The 26858-nt window shown below is 43.4% G+C and overlaps 1 protein-coding gene across 3 annotated transcripts in view; it reads right to left on the bottom strand.

Annotated features, from left to right (window-relative positions):
* Positions 1–1813: 1813 nt before the first annotated feature.
* Positions 1814–26858, bottom strand: part of otud7b (OTU deubiquitinase 7B) — a 34097-nt gene continuing 9052 nt past the window's right edge. For 2 of the 3 annotated variants that reach the window (XM_024258346.2, XM_024258347.2), the window contains 11 exons: positions 12323–12549; positions 11740–11910; positions 11428–11655; positions 9598–9699; positions 9282–9409; positions 7589–7695; positions 7250–7377; positions 6993–7142; positions 6088–6202; positions 5559–5637; positions 1814–4233 (listed from right to left, as the gene is read on the bottom strand). In XM_024258346.2, the coding sequence (XP_024114114.1) occupies positions 2761–4233; positions 5559–5637; positions 6088–6202; positions 6993–7142; positions 7250–7377; positions 7589–7695; positions 9282–9409; positions 9598–9699; positions 11428–11655; positions 11740–11910; positions 12323–12407 (2766 nt within the window). In that variant the 5' untranslated portion in view covers positions 12408–12549 and the 3' untranslated portion in view covers positions 1814–2760. The remainder of the gene's footprint in view (positions 4234–5558; positions 5638–6087; positions 6203–6992; positions 7143–7249; positions 7378–7588; positions 7696–9281; positions 9410–9597; positions 9700–11427; positions 11656–11739; positions 11911–12322; positions 12550–26858) is intronic. The other variant, XM_024258348.2, reaches the window with a different exon arrangement.

The following is a 26858-nucleotide window of genomic DNA, read 5'->3' as shown; positions in this document are numbered from 1 at the left end:
AATGGTTCTCCGTTTGCATGCAACAGTCTCAGCTCCATGCCTCTGCAGGTGTTCCGTGTTGGCTCTCGTGAACGTCCTGCTCCTCACAGACATGACGTATGAGCACAGCGCAGAGCTTTACAGGAAACGAGGTTTTGAGATGTTTCAAAATAAAACTAACAAATAAAAGCCAGACTGCACAACAATTAGCCATGTGAGAAAGAAAACCCTAACGTTTCTCAACTAAACATTACCAAAAAGGTAAACTATATAAAAACAAAGAGAATCTTTCTATAAATATATATTCTTCAATGGTTGAACTCAGTTTGCAGCGAGCAGGCCCGTCTGGGCTCTCCTTCAACGGCCAAAAATGTTCTGCTCCACAGTTTCTACCCAAGACACGCCTCCCATCCACACGCAAAATACATTCTTTATCCTTTTAAAAAACACTGTAAAACTATGGGCGTACAAAAATAAGTGGGAACATATTTGTACAACCTCTCCTTCTGCTGTCTTTTTTTAATGAAATACCAAAAAAAGGGCAGATGTTGCTTAAAAAAATAAACACAAAAACATGATGGTTTGTCATCCGATTACTACTTTGGAGAAAGCACAAAGCTATTGTTGTCTTTTTCAAAAAGGCGTCTTCTTCTTCCTAAAGTCCTCTCAAAGTATGAACACAGACACATTCACACAGTAAATGCAATTATTATAAATATTATTGGAAACGAGAAAACTGTAGTGTTTTCGTCTCAGAGATTCCCTCCTGGTTTTAGCAGCTTCAGCAGCACATCTGTGGACAGAAACGCTCCTCCTGTCAGCCGGGGAACACAAGGGCCAAAAGCTGCAGAGAAAATAACCCAACGGCGCCCTCCTTTGGGCAAGGCAGTGAATTGCATACTGAATTGTGCTTTTCTAATAACCTTAGACAGAAATAAAAAAAACAACACAAGTCGAGTACCTACAGCTGAAAACTACAACTTCCACTAAAGAAAGGGGAAATAAATTAAATCTTGAACAGTCTTGAGGGTGGAAGACTGAAATTTATTCCAGAAAAAAACAATCAGGTCGAGCATAAATTCAAAAATGCAGAATTCGTACGCTAATCTTTGGGCATCGCCGCGTAGGAGACTGCAGGCGAGGAAGCAAACTCGTCAGAGGACAAAGGCATCGTAGGTCAGTGGGTGACACGAGCACCGCAGAGCCTTTCCGTCCTGGAGAACAGGTGGCAGTGTCTGCAGAGGGGGGGGGGGGATCTCACATCAGGAAAGTGCTTGGACTGTGCAGAAAGGGTTCGGCTAAGCGAGAGAGTCAGGAAACGTTTGGGAAACTTCCTGATGAACAAGGCGCGAAAGTGTTGCAGCTTTCTGCTGGATCTGTGAGGTCACGAAACCGGTGGATGTTACGTCCTGATCACCTGGCAGGTGTGGCCAATGAGTCTTAATTGGGACCTGCTGGCTGTTTAAGACAGAGCAGGGCAGGTTTTAGTTGGTTTGTCTCTTTTATCCTTAGCAGTCTTAGACTGCTGGGTTTTGTTATTTTAGTTTGTAGTTGGTAGTCTTTGTTTTCAGGCTTTGTTTGTTTGTTTTCTTAAGGTAGTCTTGGTTATGGAGCTGCTGACTCCAATTTTATGTTTGGCCAAAGTTCCAATTCCCTTTTTTTTGTCTTTTTGTTTGAACCTGCACACTAATTGTTTTTCCCTTTTGCTTTTCAGGACAGTTTCTTTGTTTCCCTCGTTTAATAAAATGTGTTACTTTTTCTCACTGGTGTCCAGTTTTTGTTATGGTCCCATTTCTTGAGATTTAGCTTCAGTTTTTTTTTTTTTTTTTTTTTGTTTCTACAGCAGAAGTCAGAGTCTTTTAACCCTTTAATACCTGAGGCGCCACCGGTGGCGCTTAAACACAAAATCTTTCAAATACTGTAACTGTAAACGCGATAAACGTAATTCCAGTAGATTTTGAAGGAGAAAAGCCGCTTTTCTCCTTCAAAATCTACTGGAATTCCCTTTATCACGTTAATGGTTAAATTTGAAGTAGATCAAAGAACAAACATTGGTGCTCCGGTGTTAAAGGGTTAACCATTTTCACATGAATTAGTGACGACGGAATCAGCGGGAAGACCTTAAGAGAGGGTTAAAAAAAAAGCTGGGTGATATCTTCTGAGTGTGACATCTTAAAAGTCCAGTCCAATTGGCGTGCGTTTGCATGCCTGCCGAGCGGTTAATCATTAGCGTTGCATGAGAGATTGAGTTTGCATAATGCAAATAGAGACTGGAAAGCAGTTCAACGAGCACTTTGCCGTTTCCAGAGACGAGCATCCTCGGACTACAGCGTCTGTTTAACATCTAACGGGACATCTGAATGCTCTCCGCATCATTACGGCCCGCGTATGCAGCCTTTCTGCTTGTGCTTGCTTCCCTGGGTTTGCAGACGTCTAAAGTTTCTGCCTGTAGTGTCGCGTACTCGGCCTGCCATATACATTCTCTCCACTAGGAGGAGACAGCAGCAAGGTGAAGATCTCTTACAAAAGGAGGAGAGCCTGTTGTTCACACACACACGCACACACACACACGCACACTCATACACAACACCTACGTAAGAGCCACAGCAAAATGTAACAGAAGTGCAGTTAGTTCATTCTAAGGTCCAACACCAGCCGGTAACCAGCCTGCTCTCGCTCTCCGTGGTTCTGTCCACGCTCGTCGCCTTTCAGGGTTCCGGTTTTTCATTTAACGACACACAAAAAGGCCACTCTTCAAATGGGAGCTGCAGCCAGGTCCGCTCAGAACCGGTGCATGCCCGGTTCCGCCTCCCTCTTCTTTAGCTCGTCCCTGTAACAGCAGGAGCAGTAGTTTCCAGTCTCGGGGTGTCCGTAGTAGATGCAGCTGGGTGTCCGACAGCGGCTGGACTGCAGGCCCGCCAGGCCGCCGGCGCTGCCCAGCGAGTAGTGTCTGACCGGGGCCTGCCCGCTCCGAGGGTCCAGGTTGGAGCCGGCGTCCCGGAAGCCGTTGGTGTAGCTGCCGGCGGCGGCGGGTTCGGCTCCGGGGTAATCCGGCGGGTCAAACTCTGGGGGGTACGAGGGCGCGAGGCGGGGGGGGCTCAAGGAGGAGGGGCCTTGAGAGATGTTGAAGTGGGGGTGTGAGAGGCCCTGCGATGAGGGGCAGTGCCGCGGGAGGGTGGCGTACGACGGAAGGCCGGAATACGAGGTCGCTGGAGAACCGCCCGCCAGCTGCCGGCGAGAATCCAGGAAGTTGGGGATGTAAGAATGCTGAGCCAGGGGGACGGCAGCAGGGGGGGGCTCGATTAAAGAGGGTCGAGGGATGGGCACCACCCCCGAGTACATGGTGGGGTTCAAAGGGGAGTACTTGAGCTGGCCGAAGGAGGGCGACATGTTCTCGGAAAGCTCCTCTTTGGCCTCAAAAGGCCGATAGCTCAGCTCCGGACCCCCCACCAGCTCCTTTTTGGGGGGCTGGACGCTGTTCACCACGCCTTTCCTCTCCGCGTCCCGCCGCTGCTGCTCCTGCTCCACCCGGAAGCGCTCCTCCGCATCCGCCAGGTAGCGCTGGATCATCTCCTCCTGGAAGGGCTGGCGGTTGCTGGTGGTGAGGAGGCTGGAGAAGATGAACTTGCGCTCGCCCTGCATGGCGGCGCGCAGGATGCCCAGGCTGACCTTCACGTCCGCGCTGTACTTGTAGTTCTCGCTCTCGGTGCTGCTCCCCCCGCAGCTGCTCATGCTGCTCCCCGTCCCGATGAGGCGCTCGCTGCCCGAGGACGGAGAGCCTTTCCCAGAATCCTCGGAGGCCTGGGCCGAGGGCGAGCTGTCCTTGCTGCCCTCCCTGCCCCTGAAGGAGCCCTTCTTCTTCTCCGCCCCCTCCTGCTTGCCGCTCGCTGCTCCCGCGTTCTTCCCCGTCATCAGCCCCCCCACGTTTTTCTTTAGCTTGCTGCCGAGGCTTTTGCCAAAACTCCCCAGCTTGTTGGCCACAGAGTCGGCCCTCTTCTTGTCCTTATCTTTGTCCTTGTCCTTCTTACTTTTGTCCTTCCCCCCCGACCCGCTGCTGGAGGAGGAAGAGGAGGAGGAGGAGCTGTTCTTGGCCAAAGACGCGTTTCCGTTGACGGTCGGTCCTGCGGCCGCATCCCCGTTGCCGTTGGAGCTGCTGCTGACCGACTCCTTGTCGGATTCGCCGGAGTCGGGGGGCGTCCGGGCGTCCTCTCCGGCCGAAGCGGTGGGGGACTCGGGCTGAGCCAGCGGGGCCTGCTGCAGAGGAAGAGGAAGATTTTTTACAAGCATTACACAGAAAAACGGTGAGGAAGTATTAAATATTGCTCAGTATTTATCACCGTTTATTTTTTTGTTTGTGATTCAATCCCGACAACAACTTTGGGCACAAAGCAGGAAACTCTGTGGGTGACCTGCTGGACGCTCATGTTGTGGACGGGGTCACCTTTGTCGGTCGCAATTGTTTATTTTTTTATTTTTTAAATGAAATTTTTAAAAATATTTTTCATGGAAGTGTTTTACATTAAACTAAAAAAAGAGAACAGCCCACTTTTTAAATTGAATTCAATATGCTTCTATAAAGATTAAAAATAGTGATGAACAATAAATGAAGTACTTTCAAGTTTGTTTGATTTTTTTTAAATTTAATGAATAGGAAAAACATGTATATATTGAAAATGATGTAATGTTTTACCTTATTATTAGTTCTTACAGATCAGTGATCTTTAGTGCTCGTTTCGGCTGAGAAAATTACCAAAACACTTGAATCCAGCGACAGTGAAAAGCGTATAAATAAAGAAATTCCATGCAGCCCCTGAATGCACCTCGTGCTGCAGCGAGTGTGAGCATTAAATCTGTGCAATAAAGTCAAAAATAAATGTATGAACCCAATAGAGAATGGATGTTTGTAGTAAACAAATGGGGGAGGGAAAGTAAACACTTAAAGTGGTCGTTGTGAGTTTGAGACCCCTGTAATTAAGGATGAACGCCTCACCTGCCAAAGCGGCGACTGAAACTGTTATTCTACCCGCCAAACAGAAGTTTAACCCGCATTTGGTGGGTGTTAATTTAGTCCTAAACATTCAAATAAATTCACATTTTTCACTGTTCTCATCTGTTTAATCAGATTTCTGCTGACTGAGGTTTGTAGTTCACTCCAATCATCTTTTGATCCGTTTTCAAAGCACTATTGGTGTTCTTTTAACTTTTAAGCCTAAATCAAACCAATAGTTTCAGCAGAGCAGCAGTAGTTCATTGGAAATTGGCGGCGGGACCGCTGGCTTGGAGCAACCTTGCAGAGCTTGTGCGCGTATTTTCTTCTTTACAAATAAGCTCTTTGGTCAAAAAGCATTTTTTTCATCTGTTACTTGTTTACAACGATTTGAAAAAAGAAATATTTCGAAGTGCAATTTTAAATTTCTTTAACTGCGTCCTCCATCATTAGAAAAATGCGACAAAACCCAATTTTCATCAGAGTGGGCTTTTAAAGATGAAGACAAATGAGCAAAAAGTGATCTAAAATGCAGCTGCTGACGAGGTTTAATGGAAACTCAAAAAAGCGAGTGAATTCATTGGTGGTTTACCTCGCAGGGCAGCGGCAGCCAGGTGACCGTCAGGTAGGTGTGCAACATCTGGAGCTTGGCCTCCAGAGATAAAGCCACGCTGTAAGGAAACCAGCAGGAAAACAAAGACAGGATCAGAGAAATACTTTTGAAAGGAAAGGTGTAAATATTAGTACACAGATCTGGGGTGGCTGTCAGCCTTGCGAACAATGCTAACGTGTAATATCATGTCTGCCGACCATTTGGAGAGCAGACGGCGCCCTCAGAGTCGGAGGTGATGTAGATAACGTGGCAGGTTAGCGATTCTGCTTCTTCAAAGCTGCTACTCTGGTTCTGGCTTCACGCTCATTCATAGAAACTCTTTCCGGCTAATCCTATTGTCAGTTTCTAATCTGGGGTCAGGGGTCAGCGGCCGACACTTGGTGCTGGAAGGACAGCTGCCGGTGAGGGCGGCGCACGCCGCCGAACACGTGCTGCTCCTCCTCGGCTCCTAACGGAAGGAGGACGTGCGAGGATCTCAACATGGCGTCGGTGTTCTGTTTTTTGTTACCTGGCCAGCATCACGTTGTCCGTGTCGTCCTTTCCCCATTCCCAGTCCTTCCCAGGGTCCACGGCGAAGTGCAGAGGCAGCATTTTGTGCTCCGAGTCGGTGAGCGGGATCACGACTGCAGGACGGCGAGAAAAACGAGAAGACGGGTTGACAGGAGAATCCCAGACACGGGATCGACCAAAGAAAATTGATCCCCAGCTGGAGCTGGTTTTGTGCTTTTCTTCCTTTTTTACATAATTTTTTTGTAGTATAAGTTATTTAGGTCTTAAACTGCCCAATCAGATGCCCTCAATAAAAGTAGCCTGGTGGCCCCCAACACTCAAAACTTGACAGATTTTGTGCTGCCTGTTTCTAGTGTGGCCATTCCTGATTGACCAGAGTGGTTGCCATAGAAACCGTAACTCAGCCCAATCACTGCTTGCTAACAATGTCTGGCTCCGACATCGTGGCGTCCTTATTGTGAAGAAATGGCGACTGAATTGACTTCATTTGTTTGGAGCCAGAAATAAACCGTTTTCTGACTCCACTCCAGTTCTCATGTACACTCAATGGACCGAACACAGACTGTTGTTCTTAAAGTACTTTGTAAATAAAGTTGGCTTGTCTGAGGCCAGAGAACTGGGTCATGTGGTCTAATGATGTCATCAATCTGTCGAAAACACAAAATTGAGAATTGCTGATTTTAAATATTGATGTTATTTTCTCTGCTTTGTGACAGTCTTCACATATATATTTTTATTTGTAAATGAATTCATATATGTAGAGGGGGATGTGGTTACTATGGTGATTAAGTGAGGGTGGACCGTGTTTGGCGTTAAGTTGGAGAAAACGCTGCTAACCACAGGAAGCCATGAGGAAAAGCGTGGAAGACAAACGAGCGCGCTGACGGCTGACGCTGGGATCACCTTGCTCTTTGGAGCTGTCCTTCTGCTCCATGGAGACGAGGGCGGAGAAATGCGCCTGATCGTACGCCAGGACCAGCGGGGAGCGATGGCACTTAGCGGCTGGAACCTCCAGCGGAAGGTAGATGCCTCCGAACGGGATGGGAGCGAAAGCTGGGCGGGAAGACAGAGGAGGTTAGACATCTGCAGCTTCGTCTGAGTGACGACGAGGTCACTCACAGCGCGGAGGCAAAGTCAGAACTTTGGTACGGCGGGCTCACCTTCCCCCCCGGAGTCCCTCAGCATGGTGTCGGCCACCACGACGATGGGCCGCCTGAGCACGTGAGCCAGCACGAAGACGTGAAACTCCTCCAAACTCTCGTAGACGGGCTCGTCGGAGGACTCCGCCCTGCAGAAGACACAAGCGGGGGTTGGTTCCTGCTGCTGGAGCGGCTTCTGCTGCGGAGCTGTCATGCTCTGACATTTGGGCCGGTAAACAGCAGATTGGCTGCATGAGGACGGGCCACTCACTTCTGACGGAGCGCTGGTTTGCTCACCAGCACAAACAGGACCTGACTCAGCGCCGTGCGCTAACAGGCGCGGCGGCGATGGGGCCTTACCCGTTGGTGCCGTTGGTGCTGTAGTGTATCCTGGGCTCACTGGAGGCCAGCTTCAGCAGCTCGTTCCACTCTTTCTGCCACTCCTCCTCCGTGTACACCAGTCCAGACTGAGGGGGGGCACAAGGACATGCAGCCATTAGGCTTTTAGAAAGGGGGTGTCGAATGTCACAAAAGCATGTGCTGACGTTACACAGCGAAAGCTGAGCCCCCGCTCTCACAGGAGCGCGGAGAATGAATGTAGCATTCTGTCTGGATCGGAACCAGGAAGCCCAGCAGCTCGGCGGCAGCAGCTCTGCTCTGGAGGCCCTTTAGAGGAAGCTGCTGCAGAACGGTCATCCTCTGAGGGTAAACATGCTCTGAGTGCCACAGAGCCGGCTTTCATTGAGGGAGGGGGTCCTCAGGCTCTGTAAAATGCTCCGAGGTCGTCTTGGTTTGTGTGGAGAACAAGAAGCAAAACCAGCTAAAACCAATCAGAGGAATTGGAACGATCTGTAACAACTGAAGGTTGTTGGGGCGTGGAGGGTCGTAGAGGAGGGGCCACGTCTTCATAATAACATTTTCCAGGTTTTTGATGAATTAGTTATGTTTTTAATCCATTCCCGACCCTATTTACTTTAATTCAGAAAGTGTTTGTAACCAAGAAGTGACACAGTTTAAAAACTCTAAAATAATGTCCAAAAATTATTATTATTTTTTTTGTTAATCTTGATTAATTAATTACAGACATTGTAGTGTGTTATTTTATTCTAATTGTGTTAATCACATTGTTGTGCCGATGGTGAGTTCTGTGCAATTTCACACAGTGTTTTTTTCTCAAAGGTGTATTATTTAAAACACAGTGTGTGCTCTGATCTCGCTCCTTCCTTATTGAGAAAAATGATCGTCATCAGAAGGTAAATTAAGAATCGTTTCAGAGGTAAAGTTCACCTCTTAGTGCTCGTCTTTAAACAGATGATGAAGCAAACGTTTATTTAAAAAAAAAAAAGTCTAAATACTGGCAGTTCAATTCCTCCACAGTGTTTCTTTTCTTCCTTTTAAGATTCTCCTCTTTATTTCTTTTCTGCTTCATCTTAGTCTTTAAAATGATCAAATTCACCCAAATAAACCCCAAAACAATAAAATCACGCTCATACTGAGATACCCGGATAAAATGATGGATTACTCACTAAAGTCTTTCTACTGTTTTTTGATGTGGTAAATTAGAGCATTCTGGACCTGATTTTTAAATATTTTGATCTTTTACTGCACCACAATGTCACAGATTTAAATACAATACCTAAAAATGAGATTTTTCCCAACAATTATTAGGTTAAAAATCATTATGATTAAAAAAAGGATTAATTAGTTACAGGTCACGATTAATTAATGGCATGACAGCACTACCAAAAACATCTCCAACATTTTTTCCTCAATGACCATAAAGTCCTCGACACTTTTAAAAAAGGAAATCTTTAAAAAACACATAAAAGCTGAGAAATCAAAGCTGGGGGGAATAAACTAAACCAAACTAGATGTTGAGGAATTGGACCGGTGGGTATGATGTTTTTGGGGATTTGTGCTAATAAAGACATCCTCCTAACTTTCTGATGGGTGGAGCCGAGCTTTCCTGCATTCCTGGACGGTCCTGCATCTGCAGGTTCACCAGAGGAGTGAAGTTCGACATGAAGTGAGCGTGTGCTGTGGAGGAGCGGACCTCTTTGTTCTGCTGCGTCTGCTGCCACCTCCACCTGCGCTTCAGGGCCTCCCTCTCCAAGCCGTGATCCATCAGCGCGTACAGCGACTTCCGCAGCATCAGGTCGCGGTCGTGGAAGCCCCACATCCCTGCAGCGCCAACGAAAAGCTCGATTACGGCTGGAAAGCATCTTTGACAGACAGGAACGCTCGCTTTAAGAGCACATGACAAAGTGTGAAGCGATGCCGACGCTCACGCCAACAACCAAAGCTGATGAAGTGTGAGTCTACGGGTGGGGGTGAGGCGGGGGGCTGCGTCAAAGAGAGGTGGGACCCACCGAGCGAGGCGGCGTGCAGCAGGCAGTTCCCGTCACCGCTGGTCGCCAGCGGCAGCAGGCTCTGACAGTTCGGAACCACCTTCGTCCACCAGTTCAGGCGTCCTGCAGGAACAGCAGGAGAGCGTGTGAGCCCGGAGGAGCGGGTCGGAACCGACACATCTAACAACTAATGGCCGTAAACATGCATTATCCAGGTAAATCTCTAGTTTCCATCATAAGCTCCGCCCTCTGAACAGAAAGCACTCCAGCTTTGAAGACTCCTCCTGAAGGTTGTTTACATCGGGTTCTGACACGTGCGCCGGCTGATCCAATAACCAGCGAGCGGCTCTGTCAGTTTAGCTCACCTCTACCCCCCCCCACACACACACACACACAGTCAGCTGTGACAAAGCAGCAGTGATGGGTCAATTACTTTGAAAGATTCACGATTACTTGTAATTAAATGACAGTACTCATTTACTAATTTAAAAAGTAATTCACTACTTTGCTTTTTTCTGCTCTCATACAAATTCTCAAAGGAATAAATTTAGCACAATAGATAAAAATCCACAAAATAAAAACATAGAAGACAAACAAGGACAATTAGGTTTTTTAACACCATCTCATTAATGTCACTACATATAGTAGCTTAAATAGTGTATGGATTAATGGTGGGGGAAAAATACATTTTTAGATGCACCAATTATGATACGTAAAGGATTCTGAATCGTTTTATGAATTTTAAATAACTAAAAAATGAATATGAATTAAAGTAAAAGTAACAAGTGTTTTTCAGTGACATTTTTGAAGAGCACACAAACATCTCTGACCTTCCACATCTCGTCATCCGACCGGCCCTGACTTAAACTTAAACACTTAAAGCGACCGGCTGGAAGCATTTTGACTCTCATAGCGTTGAGGGTCAATTGAATAGAAGTCAGGCGGTGTGTAAGTTATGTCCCACCAAAATGTGATATGCAGGAACACAACTTATCCATGAAATCAAAATGTGCGGCTGGCTAGATGATATTTATTTAGTCTGACGTGAGTTAAAGAGCGCTTCATTACGAGTGGCCTAATTTTAAAACGCAACATTATCTTATTTAAGGTTGTTGAGTTCAGGGAACATTTTTCCATTTTGATGCTGTGAGAGATTTTTTATTATCAAACCAAATATTTTTAATAAAAAAAAATTGTCTTTACTTAAAAATGTACTTTGGTGGAGAAAAGAAAGTCATATTGGTCTATTGTCTTGTAGTAAAGAGAAACAAATCCTAAAAAAAATAAATGCAGATCTGGGATGCACTGATAACCGCTTCATGATCAAATTGTTGTGTCCTGAATCATAAACAAATCATGAGGTGTCTCAAGATTCCCACCTCAAATGTTTGATTTGGTTTATTTCAAACAATTTCAACAATAAAAGGAAAAATTAAGGAAAAAGGGCAATATAGAATATTTAAAAGAAGAAACGATCTTATTGGCATTATATTTGCTCCAAATCATAAATAACTAAATTCATTGGACACATTAATTTTCATAAAGAGCTTTCTAGCAAAACCTAAAGGTAAACACTGGAACAGGCTGCTGGTTGAAACCCCATCACAAACAGCACAGACATTTCTCTGTGAAACAATCCAGATTTTACTCAAAAGCATCAATCTGGAGACACTGGAAAACATTTAGCAGAATCTGCACAGCTTTGTGTTGGAACATGAGGCAGCAAACGTAAAAGTTTCGCTCTACAAACATCCTCCTGTCATCCTGAGCATCGACCTTTGAGACTTTTAGCCTTGGGTGAGCCTTTATAAAATTATTGTTTTTTTGCTTTAAATCTTTACGAGCACTAACCGGCGTGCTCCAGCGCCACCATCATGGACTGCTCGATCAGGTCCCTCTCGATGAAGCTCCGGAAGTCGTCCCGGTACACAGTGAGGTCCGGTAGCTGGAAAGTGCACAGAGGAGTGTCCAGCAGAGGCTCGTTGCTGCTGCCACCCGTGTTGGAGACGTGGGAGCGCGCCAGGGACACGATGGTGGAGCTGGCGTGGGAAATCCCGCGGGACAGACGCTTCTCTGAAGCTGTGGAGCGGCCAGAGCAGAGGACAGGACGCTTTCATCTCCACCACTCCTGTGTTTTGTTAATGTGAGTCGTTGGGCTCTCACCTTGCACCACCTCATCTTGGCGGTGGAGCAGTGGCCGCCCGACCCGGGCCATGTCCTTCTCCGGCGGCTGATACGTCCGCTCCTCTGGGATGGAGTAGGTCAGGTTTCCGGCATGCACCTGTCGCAGCTGCTCAAAGTCGCTGAGAGCGGCGGTGAAGTCCCAGTTCTTCCCTACGAAGAGAGGAGGAGAAACGCTCACCGCTCTGCTGAAAACGTGGGTTCCAGGAGCACGCCGCGGGCCGCCCCAGCCCGGCACTTCCCTTCATGCGAGTCGGCCTCAGCTCTGGAGCGGCTCGCCCGCGTGCCGATGCTGCTGCACTGCACCGCATTTGTCAGCCCATATTTCTTATCTGCAACTTGTGCTGCTGCTGCTAGGCAACAGGAACCCTGCTGACTCCGGCTATACCTTCCTGTGTCCATACTTGGTACGCTAACGGTCACATGACCAGGCTGCTGTGAACTCTGCAGCTCTACATCTCCTCTCTGTTCAGCAGTAAGTGGGTCAAAACTGGAAAAATGTTCCAAATCTGGGAGTTTATGAGAAGGGATCTCCATGGTTTGCTGTGTTACGGCTTAAACTTACCCTCAAGCAGATCTCTGGCCAGTCCGGGTTCAGCTCCAGTCGAACGGACAAAGTCGGACAGGACTGCGTCCATGTCCACGGTCATGTGATCATGAATTCACAGGTTGGCGGCTTGCATCCGGGCATAAAAAATAAAAAAAACAATCGGGAACTCTGGTCCCCTCCGAAGGGCGACGAGGTGAGAACACAGAGCGGTCCTGGAGCGAGAGCTACTCCGCCGGCCACACCTACGACCAGAACACAAGGAGGTTAGACTCGAGAGGGAGAACCCGGCGGCTGGCACTCTTAATCCGAGCAGTCATGTTTGAATTCTCATTTTTTGTAGGGCTGGGTATCAAATATAATTTCCAGAAACGATTCAATTTGATTCACAAAAGCCTGGATTGATTCAATTCAATTTTGAGTTTACACATTTAGACACATTTGTTTAGAAATACATGAATAATTGACTATATGTTTTGAATGTATTTATATTAATCTGATACAGATACATAATGAGATTGTTAATATCATACAGTTGTACATGGATTCTCAATCAAAGAAGCTCTAATTGTTCTGCTTCTCTTGGAGGGCGTTTCAGTTTGGCCACTAGGTGGCGATCGTGCAATGGCATTACATCTTATTCCAGAAGAAGAAAGTATGAGAAAAAAAAAAGAAACGGTGCTTTAGACCAGCGTTTCCCAACCCTGGTCCTCGGGGCACACTGTCCTGCATGTTTTCCATGTTGCCCTGCTTATGCACACCTGATTCAGCTCATCATCAGGCTCTTAAGAAGCCTGACAATGACGGTCATCAAAGGCAGGTGTAGTTGAGCAGGGTTGGATTAAAAAAATGCTGGACAGTGTGCCCTGAGGACCAGGGTTGGGAAAGACTGCTTTAGACCACAAATGGTAACTTTAAAAAATATTCATATAAAAGAGTTTGGAGATTCATACCTGTGAGTTCATAAAGACGTTCATTTAGTCATTAATGTATGTTTAGGTTGACCGAGTGTTAGCATTAGCCGTCCTATCAGAAATTCCATAAGCGCTAGCATCAAGCCAGTGGACTTTACCTTTATGAGCTAAATCGATGTATATTTTTATGAATTAAGTATTGATCTGTTAGCTTAAGTCGATTCAAATCAATTTATCCATCCATCCATTTTCCTGACCGCTTTGTCCCTTTCCGGGTCGCAGGGGTGCCGGAGCCTATCCCAGCTACTGATGGGTGAAGGCGGGGTTCACCCTGGACAGGTCTCCAGTCTGTCTCAGGGCCTCAATCACACACCCATTCACTCTCACATTCACACCTAGGGGCAATTTAGAGTCACCAATGAACCTATGAAGCACGTCTTTGGACGGTGGGAGGAAGCCGGAGTCCCCGGTGAAAACCCACGCATGCACGGGGAGAACATGCAAACTCCACACAGAAAGGTCCCAGCCGGGATTCGAACCGGGGCCTTCTCGCTGTGAGGCAAGAGCGCTAACCACTGCACCACCGTGCAGCCCAGAATCAATTTATCGATTTTGTCAAAGAATTTTTAAGTGATTATGGGATGGCCACATGATCTACAACTTGGTGACCACTTAGACGACTAACCAACTTAGATTGTAAATGATATCTGGTAAAAACTTGACATTTTCCCACTTTCTTAAACAGATATGCCCAATAATTGATATAAAAAAGTCTATATATGAATTCTTAAAACACTCAACATCAAAGTTTCTCTATTCTCATCGGCCTATCGTGGCTGTGCTTTCCCTGCAGCGTTCGCCGTGGAGCTCATTTACGAGCTGGCGGCGTGAGGTCCTCCTCGACATCCAGAGAGCGGATAGAGTCGATCAACCCTACGTCCCGCTCCGCTCCCTGGATGTGGAGAAGGAACTGGCGCTGCCTGCTTGCCCCAGAGAGATTTTTGATTGAGTTATAAATCCAAATTATGATCACACGAATTGGATGAGTCACTTTGTTTCTGCATAAGGGACTGCTATCGGACTTAAAAAAAAAAAAAATCACCTTTGGAATTTAAATTCTTCCTAGGGATTTGGATGCATCGTCTTATCATTACCGGGAAGCTACTTTGAGGAAAATGTTGGTTTAGAAGTTTGTAGATTATGAACGGCGTCAGGGTGGCGAACTTGCACATAAATTACCGTAATATTGTGAAAACTTAGTACATGAATTCCTTACTCAGGCTGAACAAAACAATACGACATGCAATATGAGAATGTGGGCGTGGCTAACAAATAACCTCAGTTGACAAAGAAAATGTAAAAGTTTCCTGTTGCCGATTCTTGCTTCTAAAACTCACATCGAGGTATTTGTCAACCCCAGATGACAAAAAAATTAATACTTGCCATGGAGATAAAAGTAAAAGAAATTTTTTTTGAAAAAGGTGTTGGTCAGGGTTGGCTGGGGCAGCTCTCCCATTGAGGGCGGGTCATTAGGGTGGGCCATAAAACGCCTTTTTATTATATATTAAAGTACGTTGTCATTTTAAACCTTGAACTAAATCAAAAAATGTGGCTTTTTTTTATAAAAGAAGATTCTTCCTGTTAATCTGAGGTTGTGGTTTGACTATGACAGGTGACTGAGCTGTTTGTCATGACATTTTTGCCTTTGGGAAACCACCCAGATAGTTTGAAAGCCGTTCAAGAGCTAAAAAAGTTTCTTCTTCTCATCTTGACGGACGAGCTGCTACGCTTTGAATCAGCAAAATGCTTCGCCGCTGCGCTGGATTGTGACACATCAATGTGGAAACCACATGTGAGTCATCTGACAGAAATGTGCTGCACACAGACACGACGAAAGTCAACTTTCACTCTCTGCTCATGACATTTGGAGAAGTGCGAACAGTTAAAGGTGAGATCTGTGTCCGGGTCGCAGCTGAAGAAAGCGCTTCTGAGATTTGGCCTAAAGGCCTGAGCGCTGCATCATTTGACCGCTGAAATCAATGGAGACGTCATCAAGACCCAGAGAACGAGAGCGTCAGTAAAAAAGGATGCTGAGGACAATCGATGCGGGTGGAAGCAGCCAGCAGGCCCAGAGCCTCCTCACACAGACACACAACACTGTCTGCAGCAGTACACACATGCAGGCTGCAGCAGACAAGACTGTAGAGGAAAATGTTCCTCTAGTGCAGGGGTGTCAAACTCAATCGCACAGCATGCTAGCATGTAGCTCAAAAAATAGCTCAACTTCAAATTAGCCTAAAAAACTGAAAAAAGCCAAAGTTAGCCAAAACAGCTAGCATGTAGTTTAAACATTTAAACTCCAAAACAGCCTAAAAACATTTAAAAAAGCTAAAATTAGCCAAAACAACTAGCATGTATGAAATATTAGCTAAACTCCAAAAAAGCCTAAAAAATCTAAGTAAATGCCAAAATAGTCCAAAAAGCTAGCAGAATGCCGACTTTTAAAACTTTAAAACCGTAACTTTTTAACATAATTATGAATAATAAAAAACAGGAATATTATTACAGAATAAATCAACTCAAACCTTAATTAACCTCCAATATTTTACTCTCTATACAAATATATTTTGTCAAAATAATACAAGTTAGAAATGAGCACAAAAAGCATTGCACCATTAATAAAATAAAATGATCTGGAGGGCCGGATAGAATTACCCGAGGGCCGGATCCGGCCCCCGGGCCTTGGCTTTGACACATGGGCTCTAAGGCACGAAGCTCCATAAATCAAGAGTGTTTTGATTCTTTTCTCTTCTGACATAAAAAGCCAGCTGTGTCTTTTATAAATGAGACCCAGAGATTTTCACTGAAGGCTCGTGTGCATCATCTCCTGTGCTGAAGTTACTGCAGCAGAACTCTCCGAGTTCAGCGTGTTCTTAATTCAGCTTTTTTTTTAGTTCTACTTATAGCCGTGCAAGTCCTCCCGGCTCCGGCACAGCCCAGCGTTCCTGCAGAACTTCCTGCTCTGACTCAGTGCACCTCCTTTCTTTTTTTTCCGACGCAGCCGATGAGTCACGAGTTCACTCTTCTCGCACCTCGCTGCTGCCCTCCCTCCCTCCCTCCCTCCTCGCCTCCGTCACTTTCTTCATTAAAAGCCACACAGGCATGCAGGGGAGTTTCTTCTGCTCGGCTGAGGTTTTCTCCAGCGCTCGGCGAGCATTCCTGCAGACGTCCACTGATCCCACACCCACAGAAGAATGTGACCAACAACCCCGAGCTCAGGCAGATCAGACGTGCAGGTTCAACGGTCAGCGTTAGGTTCATTAGCCGTTTTGCAGCCTAAAAGGTACCTGAAAGACTGAAATTAACAAGCACATTTTAGTCATGAAAATTATGTTCAAGAAGACGCTTAAACCATCAAAATATGCCAAAAGGTTGTACTTTTAAAAAAAAAAATTCCGTTTGCTTCTATTTCCTGCGATCTCAAACAGTAGAGAAAAAAAAAACACACCACCAGAACAAGACAGGGATCAGCAGCTTTACTTTTGGACATGGGAAAACATTCCTCTTGTTATAAGATTTTTCATTTTGATCCAGGAATCTCATTATCCGGGTCTCAAAGCGACCAGCATATCCTTTCCACGAGTCGCTGTCAGACCGAAAAGTGACCCGAAGCTTTGTTTGATGTGACTGACTTTGGGCTAAATTTGTTTGACATTTCAACAGATCTCACTTCTACTATTTTAGGAGGTCCTGTGTCATTTCAGGATAACAGAGAGAAGCTGGACCAACAATAAAGTCAAAATAAAAGGTTTATTCTTCCAGGCATGAAGTCTGTCACTCACTGTTTAAGCACCAAACCAGTGGAACTCTTCAGGTGTTTCTCCCACAAAAATGATGACGATGTCCATCAATACAAAGAAAACACCAGCCAGCAAAGAGCAACAGCAGCGAGGGTGAAGTAAAGGACTGAATGTACCCACAGACCAACAAAGGCTGGCCTGTGGCCTCTGTCTGAGCTCACTCGTCCAATCACGTTTCATGACTCCATCCAAACATAAAAGACAACATTTCATAAAAGTTTCATTCAATGTGATTCTGAAATCAAAGTAAAAACCACACAATTAGAACTAAAGAAGCAAAATATCATGTTCCTCCAGCTCCTCACTGCTCCATATTTACCCATAAGGCCATGGACCCTGGTACCGGTGCTGCAGGTTTTTGGGTTGTCTGGAGGGTCATAAAAAGGAGTGATCCTAAGGGGAGTGCAGGTGTGACTTATAATTCCCTCGTATGACCACCAAGAAGTCCCACACCGGCCATATTTTTTCTCTTGTGATATCGTTCCCAGTAGTCTTAATCGTTATGACTGTGCAGTTTTTAGCAAAAATCAAAAAGCTTTTGTTGTTTCCCAAGACATATTTTATGCCAAGCATCAGTAGCTCATTAGAAATACAATTCTGGGTTGTGGGCAGGGCTTTAGGCTCATGCGTGAGCCCCAAGCTAGCATTAGCGGAGCAAAAACAATGGCAGGCAAAATTTGATCAATCAAATTTTGCACCCCAACAAAATTGTGAACTCCCTTTGTAGTGGACAGACTGAGGTGTAGTGAGAGAATTTGGACATAAACCACGTGAGCTTTTACACCCGCAAACCACTGCTGGAGATGAAGCCTGGTGCAAATGTATCTCTTTCATGTAATGATAGGATAAATTTGCCAAAGAAGAAACTTCAACCTCATTTATAAATGACTCCCTGAGTCTGTGATCATCTGACATTTCCTGCACCTTTCTGTTGTGTTTCTAAAACAAAGATGGACTCTAAAAAATGAACACAAAAAAAAGCAGTCGGGAGGGATTTTCTAATCTTGACATGCAAAATAAGTGCATGCCAGAAACAGGCAGCCAAGCGTAACAGCTGCAGGGAGAAGCATGTTTGTAAGAAACACAAAATCCAAAGACTGCAGCTTTGCAGTATATCTTTGCCTCGAAGTGCATCCCATGTTGCTGCGTGCTCTCCCTTCGTTCTGTCTTTTCTGGGTGAACTTGATCAAATCAGAAAACTGTAAATGTCTGCAGGAATTGTCTCTTCTCTCTGCTTATTCTTACACAGTGGTTTGAAGAAAAGGTCCAGACCGATACGAGTTTATCCTTTTCATCAACCTTTGCATTTGACTTGAAAGAGAAACTTCCTGTTTTGGTTATCAGGTCATTGATGTTCTTTAAAATCAGGGCTGCTGAACATCTGAACCCAGCTTTCCTCTAAAACTCTCAGCCAGGAACAAAGCAAACAGACATTTTACAGAGAAATGACTCTTTGTGGATTACTGGCTAACATTAACGTCAGCGCTGCCAGCATGGGCCGGGCAGCGATTTGTATCTGCCACGGCTGAGCTTTTGTCTGGCAGGAACGCTTACGTAACAGGAGCTGCTGACAACACGTGGGTGCTGATCTGAGAAGGCCTGGATCACAGAGGGAGACGACGGGGGGGTCACCAAAGCCCCGTGCAGCAACCTTCAGTGGACTGGGAGGGTCACCTCCCTGCCTGTTTGCTGTGCTGGCCTTCAGAGTTGGCATGGAGGATCATGACGTGATGCCACATCATGCAGCTCGTGTAGAAAGACGTGAACATGGATCACTTTTCCCAAAGTAAAACTTAGAAACTTACTGACAGCTTCTATAACTGACCTATTTCTGGGCTGTTTTTTTGTATATTTAAAGCTTGAAACAATACAAACAAATGTTAAATTATCATAAAAATAATGCCAACGAAATTTAAAAAAGCACAAACATCAGCAAATATTGAACACTAAATGGGTTTATTTCTAAGCTTTGAACTCCTGACACCAGCCCCCAGTGGTCATTTGAGGAACTGAAAATAAACAACCGATGGAGCCAACTTCAAAACCTTAAAAAGTTCCAACCACTGCGAGAAAAACGTGTGGATAAAATTTCAGATTTTGAACAAAACTTTAACTTTTGATGACATAAATTATGACATAAAACCTGTGCTATTTAAAATGATCACATTAAACACATTTGGTGACATCCCCAGAGGTAAACAAACAGAAACAGTGAGGGGTGTCCACTTTTCTTGATACATTACTTGTGTTTTAATTGTTTATTTTTGATCAAATTTGATTTTTTTATTGTTTTTTAACGTGAGAATTCTGTATTATAATAATAAAAGTACGATTTTTGCTCTGCTTAAATGACAAGTTATGTCACCTTTTTGTCATAACCAAAAAACATTTTTTAATAGAAAATTTGAAGATGAATACAAACTGAATCTAATTAAAATTATGAATAAAAATGTATTAAATTCAGGAATGCAACAGTAAGTCTGATGCATCCAAAAAGCTTTTCTTTTCACAGTTCTAAGACTAAATGCAGTTGTTTATACTTGTTTCAACACTGAAAAGGAAACTAAAACATCTTTGCATGAAACTTCCTTTACAGAAACCTGTTCCTCCAAATACCAGAAATCTAAAGATGCAGAGAAACCATCAGTATGTGTCAAAACAAAAACTTTAGACGAACTCAAACAGAAACAATAATCCATAAAAGAAACAAAAAAAAAAAAAAAAAAAATAGGCTGTCTAAAAAAGTCTTAAACTCTAAATGGCCTACATTATGCTATTCTAAGCCCCCCTGTCAGGGGGCTGCTGACAGGACAGGCTCGTCCTGGAAGGGGCTGTTCCCCACTTTGTGATGTCACAATGTGAGGATCCACCCGTTTTGGTGGATTGGGAGCAGGTTTGTAGAGGAATGCTAAGAAATGCGTGAATGGAGCAAAATACCACTTAGAGGTGTTTTGTGAGAAATAAACATTATAATACACTTGAAAACAAACAAAAACAATTGGTTTTGCATGATAAAAGCCCTGAGATAGACTGGCGACCTGTCCAGGGTGTATCCCGCCTTCGCCCATCAGTAGCCGGGATAGGCTCCGGCACCCCCGTGACCCCGAAAGGGACAAAGCGGTCAGGAAAATGGATGGATGGATGATAAAAGCCCCTTAAAACACACAAGACAAATGATTCCTATAAGTTTCTTAGAGTTAAATTTAAGACTTTTTAAGATCATGCATGTCCAAAATTAAGACCAATTTTTCAATCTATTCCCCATTTTATTTATTTATTCCCATTTAATAATGTTGTTTGTGCAGTGATCCTTTAGCTTCTGTTTTTTCCAAACTTGAGGTGGGCGTTCAGCGTATTGATGCATAACAACTGGTTCTGCTACTGTTTATTTATATCATTTGATCAGAATAATTGTGGTAGAAAAATAATTTTTTTTACCTAAAATGTGAAATGGGGAAGTTTGAACCACCCCTTGATATCAAGATTCAAGATTTGTTAAGGAATTATTTTCAAAGTCAAATATTCAATGCTTTTAAGACTTTTTGAGACCCCGCGGAACCTTGATCATTCTTTCTTCTACTGGTTATTTATAGTCTTGGCCCTTCAACAGTGTTAAAAAAATCTCATCCATGATGGAGATTCTTGTCCTTGAATGTTTGTTTATACAAATCATCTGATTTTTTTAGACCACGTAAACAAGGCAAGTTTATTCACACACAGGTCTTTATTTAGCATCTACAAATTGCTTCTTCTGGTTCAATGAAATCTGGATCATGAGTTAAGTTCTCCACTGAACTCTAGAAGACACAGATCAGTGATACTCCAACCAGAGTTCTGAGGAACATTGGTCTGTCTGGTTCCATTATTCATGTGAATATAAAACAACTCCTTTTCAAGAAAGTATTCCACAAGAAAATAAGGTCCTAACATTATCATGACTCAGGCAGGGTTTTATCTGCAGTCTGAGCAAAGACTTTACCAAATGAGGACAACCGAGTGGTGCAGTTTCCCTTCAGTGGTCAGGGTTTGATGAATGACCATGTCCATTAGTGTGTCAGCTCTATTTTAGCTCCATCACATAAACCTTCCCTGTGATCTCAGTTAATGTGGCACACCCTCTCCACATTGCAAAGCCGAAGCCGTATGAGTAATGAGATTAAGGGCATCAAAACATGGTCTGGCTACACGGCGAGTTGGGAGTTGTAACAGAGGTGATAAGTGTGAGTAATGGCTTCCATGCTTAGCGGGGACAGATGGCGGTTCAGGTTCAGAAACTTAAACCTTTCAGCTTCATCCCGACGGATGAAGACAGCCATCCAAAAGATTCCATTAGGACATAAAAATGACACAGACACTAGCTAGGCTGAGGACTGGGGATTGGTTAAACAGGCTGAATCTTGGACCAACTGGAGACTTGTCTAGTTTGAATAAACTTCCTGTTCTTATATCAGTATTTCCTCTTCTAGAAGTCTCCACATGGACTGAGTGAGTGTGACAACACTCACACAAAATGGTTAACTTCCAGCTCCAACCAAATGAAATCAATCCAACTTGTAACAGTTTAGACACCGCCATGTTGGAGCCAGACGACGTCAGCAAGCAGAGATTGGCCCCAATCAACGTTTCTATGGTAACCACTCTAGCTAATCAGGAGTCAACCTGTTGGAAGGAAGGCACAACTCTACCGCTTGAAAGCAGGCTACACAAAATCTGTCAAACACTTTAAACATTGAATATGAGAGTCAGCAGGCCCCACCTACTTTTATTGAGACATGTGATTGGTCAGTTTATAACTTGCACTCATTGACAGCCACAGAAAATGGCTTACTTCAGGTTCCAACCAAATGAAGTCAATTCCGTCAAAGGAATCTACAGAGGGCATTTGGGAGGTTTTAGTGATACCAAATAAGAAGGAGTGGGGCTCTGGGAATTGTAGTTTTTGATCAATGTCAATGTTTTAGCTCAATGCCTTGACTGAACCTCATAAAGAGGTTTGAAGGTAGAAAACGATGGAAGTTCTGAATCACATATTGGTTTACACTTATGCTTTGAGTATTTCTGTAAACCAGCAGAACTGTATAATACCCATGAACTGGATGTTTTGCTGCTGTTTTGAATGACTGTAGGAATAGTGAAGTCTGTGTGAAAGCAACATTTGAAAACAGAAACAAGTAGACTCATAACTAAAGTGAACATTTCAACAAAAGATCTTTTAAAATCAAAGTGTAAAACTCATGAGGGCTGAGTGATGGCCTGTATCAAACTGCTGTTTCACTGCACTGATGTCACAGTTCGTTCACACAAAGACTTGAAATATTATTAGAAGTATTATTAGAAGTATTATTAGACTTCAAGGCCAACAGAAAAGACGCAGCAGAAGAAAACTATCCATTCATGAATGTTCAATAAAACTTCTCAACAATTCCACTTATAAACCAACTTCAAATGACTTTAGACTGTGTCAATAATGAATGCTTTCATGCCATCTAACTGGAAGAGTCTTGAAGTTGAGTCATGGCTTTTCATGTAGGTTCCTCTGGCTCTTCAAAACCAACACGTCTGTAACTCATATTAAATACTGATGCTCACAACAAATGATGTGTTCAGTTCTCCATGTGACCTTTGAGGAATACTGAAGACAAAACTTCAAAAAAACGCCAAATATGGTCATTAAAAACACGAAGGACTGCTATTAAAAAGACTCTAAAAGACAGCAACCCAAGTAAAAGACTTGAGGAGGAAGCCAGAGGAGGAAGGCAAACAAAGGAGTGGCGAGATGACTGTCCACGGTCTGTCTTTATCTGCAGAGTGCTGTAATCTGGTTTGTGACTGAGCCTCTCAGCCTTCACTGTTACGTAAGAGGAGCTGCAGCTGGAAGGAGGCTGATCGATGTCTGCTGGAGGATCGGGGGGAAATCCAGGACTTTCACTGACGTTCCTAACAAATGTTCTGTAAACTGCTGCTTGTGGCTTCATGATCTACCGAGCTCAAATAATAGACACTGCTTTTAATGTACAAGAAAAAACAGAAACACAAGGAAACTCAAAACTTCCGTATATTACTTTACAAAAATAGAGAGAGAACTTTATTGACTTGTCTCTAGCTGTGTTGACAGTAATTAATGTCACTAATTCTGTAACAAATAAATATCTGCTATTATTGTTTTTTTCAACCCATTATTATTTTTAAGAGTAACTGGATGCATCATTGCAAAGAATTAGAAAGAAAGCCAATGCAAAGATAAAAGCTTTCCTCCATGCATGTATAGTCTTTAGGATTTAATAGCTTATAAGTTATAGAATTATCTGAAGCATCAAACAAGATCGGGTTTAATATTTCCATAAACACAAATGGGAAATGTTTTAACCCTGTTTGTGTTTGGTCTATACGTCAGGAGCCAGAAACCTCTCGCTTCTCCCCAGATCATTTTATTTTATTGTTTTTAATGACCCGATGTTATCTGGCACTTATTTCTAACTTGTATAATTTTGATCAAATATATTTTTATGGAGAGTAAAATATTGAAAGTTATTTAAGGTTTAAGTTGATTTATTCTAATATTCCTGACGTTTTATTATACACAATTATGTCTAAAAGTTACAGTTTTAAAGTTTTAAAAAAGTGGCATTCTGCTAGCTTTTTGTGCAATTTTGGAGTTTATTAAGATTTTTTAGGCTATTTTGGATTTTAGATAATATTTCAGCTACATGCTAGCTGTTTTGGTTAATTTAGGCTTTTCTATTTGAGGTTTTTAGGCTGTTTTGTAGTTAGGCTAATATTTACACGCTAGATGTTTTGGCTGATTTAGGGTTATTTCAGTTTTTCAGGATATTTGGAAGTTTAGCTATTTTTTAGCTACATGCTAGCTGTTTTGGCGAACCAAAGTTTTTTGTATTTATTTTTAGGCTAATTTGGAATTTTGCTAATATCTTAGCTACTTATGAGCGTTTTTAGCTATCTTCAGCGGGCAAATTCAGCTTCCAGCATTCACACTAACACTATCGAAGGTAATGCTATCTATCAAGTTCATAATTATGTTTGACTCCACTTCGTTGTAAGAAGAAACAAACCATCAAGCATCTGTAAATCCAGCTATCATCTGTCTAAATACGGTACCTAACAGCTTCATGCCTGCTTGACTTGGCCAACAGAGCAGGAAAGTCTTCCATTTACTAAAAAAGCAACTTGGAAAAATGTGACTTTTAAAATAAGGAGATGAGATCAGCAGATTGGAGATTTCTCAGCCTGGAAGGATGAGGGCTTGACTGCCTGTTGTGGGAGTCTGGGTGCTGTGCGTAAGACAACACCAGCCTGCAGACTCAGCTGATGTCAGAGATTCTTCTCAGAGGCCACGCCAGCGGAGCTCGCCTCATCCTGAAGCTGGCCAGTCATCCGGCAAATTCTGCCAAGTACAACTTCCCTCTGGCACCGTCCATAACCTGCTCGCTGGTTCGGAAGGAGCCAGACCCGATCCACAAGAGGAAACCCGAAATCTGATTAAGAAAACAAGACGATGCAGCGTTTGGTGGACAGGAAAGGATCTGTTACGTTCTGACTTCTTTAAATCCCAGAGACTGAATTTATTTAGCTAATCTTGTTCAGATTATCAGCAGCTCACAAGAAATACAGAGAAAAGAAAGACACTTGAATGTTTTCTTTGATACTTTATCTTCTAAAGTCTATAGCAGGACCACACAGAGACAACCACACACTCACATTCACACCTATGGGAACATTTAGAACCACTTCATATCACAGAGTCTCTTCAAAAATCAGTTGTTCTAACATTAGTCCTTTAATTTAAACAACAAAAAGTGCAAATGCTATTTAAAAGGCGCACAGAGAATCATGATGTGACACAAAAGAAAAAAAAACAGCCTTGTGTTTAAGTGAAAAAAAATGATGCTATTAAAACTAAAAGTTCAAAACTTAAAAGGTTAATGTCTAAACTCCTAAAACCTACAGAATCCTTCCATTAAACATGAGTTAGGAAAAATCTTTGAATCTCTGTTGTCATAAACAGAGTCAATAAAGATCATATTAGTGATTTCACGGTCACATGAAGGGCTGCTGACCTCTCTGATGGAACTCAAACATGATCTTGTCCTTCATCTGTGCATGACAGAAAGTGAAAGCTCTGCTTCTGAAACAGACCCTGCTTTGGTTGCAGACAAAGATGGCTGGAAAACATGGAAGTGCATCATGGGGCTTTCCTTCAGGGTGGTGCAGACTCATGCTGATGATGCCCGGAGCAGAGCCGCTGCAGCTCAGTGCTGCTCGCAGGAACGGGGAGCATCAGCCTCAGAGCGCCCGTGTTTACGGACGCCTGAGAGCGTGCAGCCCGGGCTCTTCTCTCAACGATACAAACCAACTTCAAATGACTTAAAGAATACAATATCAAGCACAAAATGAAGTGGACTAAAGTTGTGTTGATATATTATATCCTAATGTTTACCCAGTAGTTACCAACAGCAAGAACGGCTTTCATTTATGGAATATAATAACACTGACATATACAAACAAGAGAGCTAGTTCAAAATTAACCAAAGAGAATCAAATTTTCACCTTCATTCATTTCAGTACATCTAAAGTAATGACTAAAAAGTTAATGAGGATAAGGAATTGTTTCCACTATCTGGTCCCTCAAATGATAGAATCCAGTCTGACAAAACAGAAGTAGTGGAAGTCAATGAATTACCAACTAATGTCAAAGAATATTTTTATTTTCAATCACATGGGAGAATAACGGCCTTTCTAGGTTTTTGTTTTTACCACAGATCTGTGATTTCCCTCCCGCCTTAATTCTAGGTCTTCTATTTTAGACGATCTTAAAAGCTTCTAGCAAATCTCAGTTCTGTAGGTGAGTTTCCATATGTGAGGAAAAACAATGCAGGAGCTGGAAAAGCGACAGGTGACCTCTGCACAGGTGACAGATTAAAGTGTGCTGCAGGAGCGCTGATGCATTGGCCACCATCATGACTCTATGGTCAAAGCGCCACGAAATTGGTGCATCAGCGTTGATCATGTATCATTATTACTGAACATCCCAATTTGAATCAATTATTTGTAAAGAACCGGTTCACAACCAAAGTTGCCTTAAGGTGCAACACAAACATTTTTTTTTAATTTTTTAACCCTTTAACACCAGAGCTTTAGCTTCAGTGTTGACATTCTTTGAACTACTGTAACTCTTCAATCATTTATGCAGTTAACATAATTCCCTGATTCTGTCGTGTAGAAAAGCGGTTTTGCACTGATGTCCAATGCTTTATTAAAGTAAGAATCTGTTGAAATGACTTTAATCGGGTAAGTGGCTGAAGAGTTAACAGTACGTCGAAGAGCATGTGTTATTTTACCGTCACTGGCGCAATGTCTCATACAGGAAATTACTTTTTAAAAAGCCTCAAGAGGCCATAAGAGGTACTGCAACACACCAGATTAGCCGACCAATGCTATGAATATTAGTTTAAAGCAGCTAGAAGGAAAACTGATGACCCAGTATTCTAGCAGCATTTAAACGCATCACTAATGGACGAATCGTGGAGACGAGAAGAGAGTCTCATCTCAGATTTGTGCGTGAATGTGGAATTGTGAGTGTGTGCAACAAGCGATTTGTGCGTACTTTTTAAAGATTTGTGTGTAGTTAGTTTCAAACAGTTGTAATTTTAATTCGTGCAAGTGTAAATAGTATTTTGTATTTTTTTGAATATCATATTTTTTATACTTATGCACAAAATGTATTGTATTAGTTACAAATGAGGGAGGACACCCGCACAGATC

This window comes from Oryzias melastigma, linkage group LG16, assembly GCF_002922805.2.
Source record: "Oryzias melastigma strain HK-1 linkage group LG16, ASM292280v2, whole genome shotgun sequence".
Taxonomy (NCBI): domain Eukaryota; kingdom Metazoa; phylum Chordata; class Actinopteri; order Beloniformes; family Adrianichthyidae; genus Oryzias; species Oryzias melastigma.
This window is presented reverse-complemented; position numbering and strand designations above follow the sequence as displayed.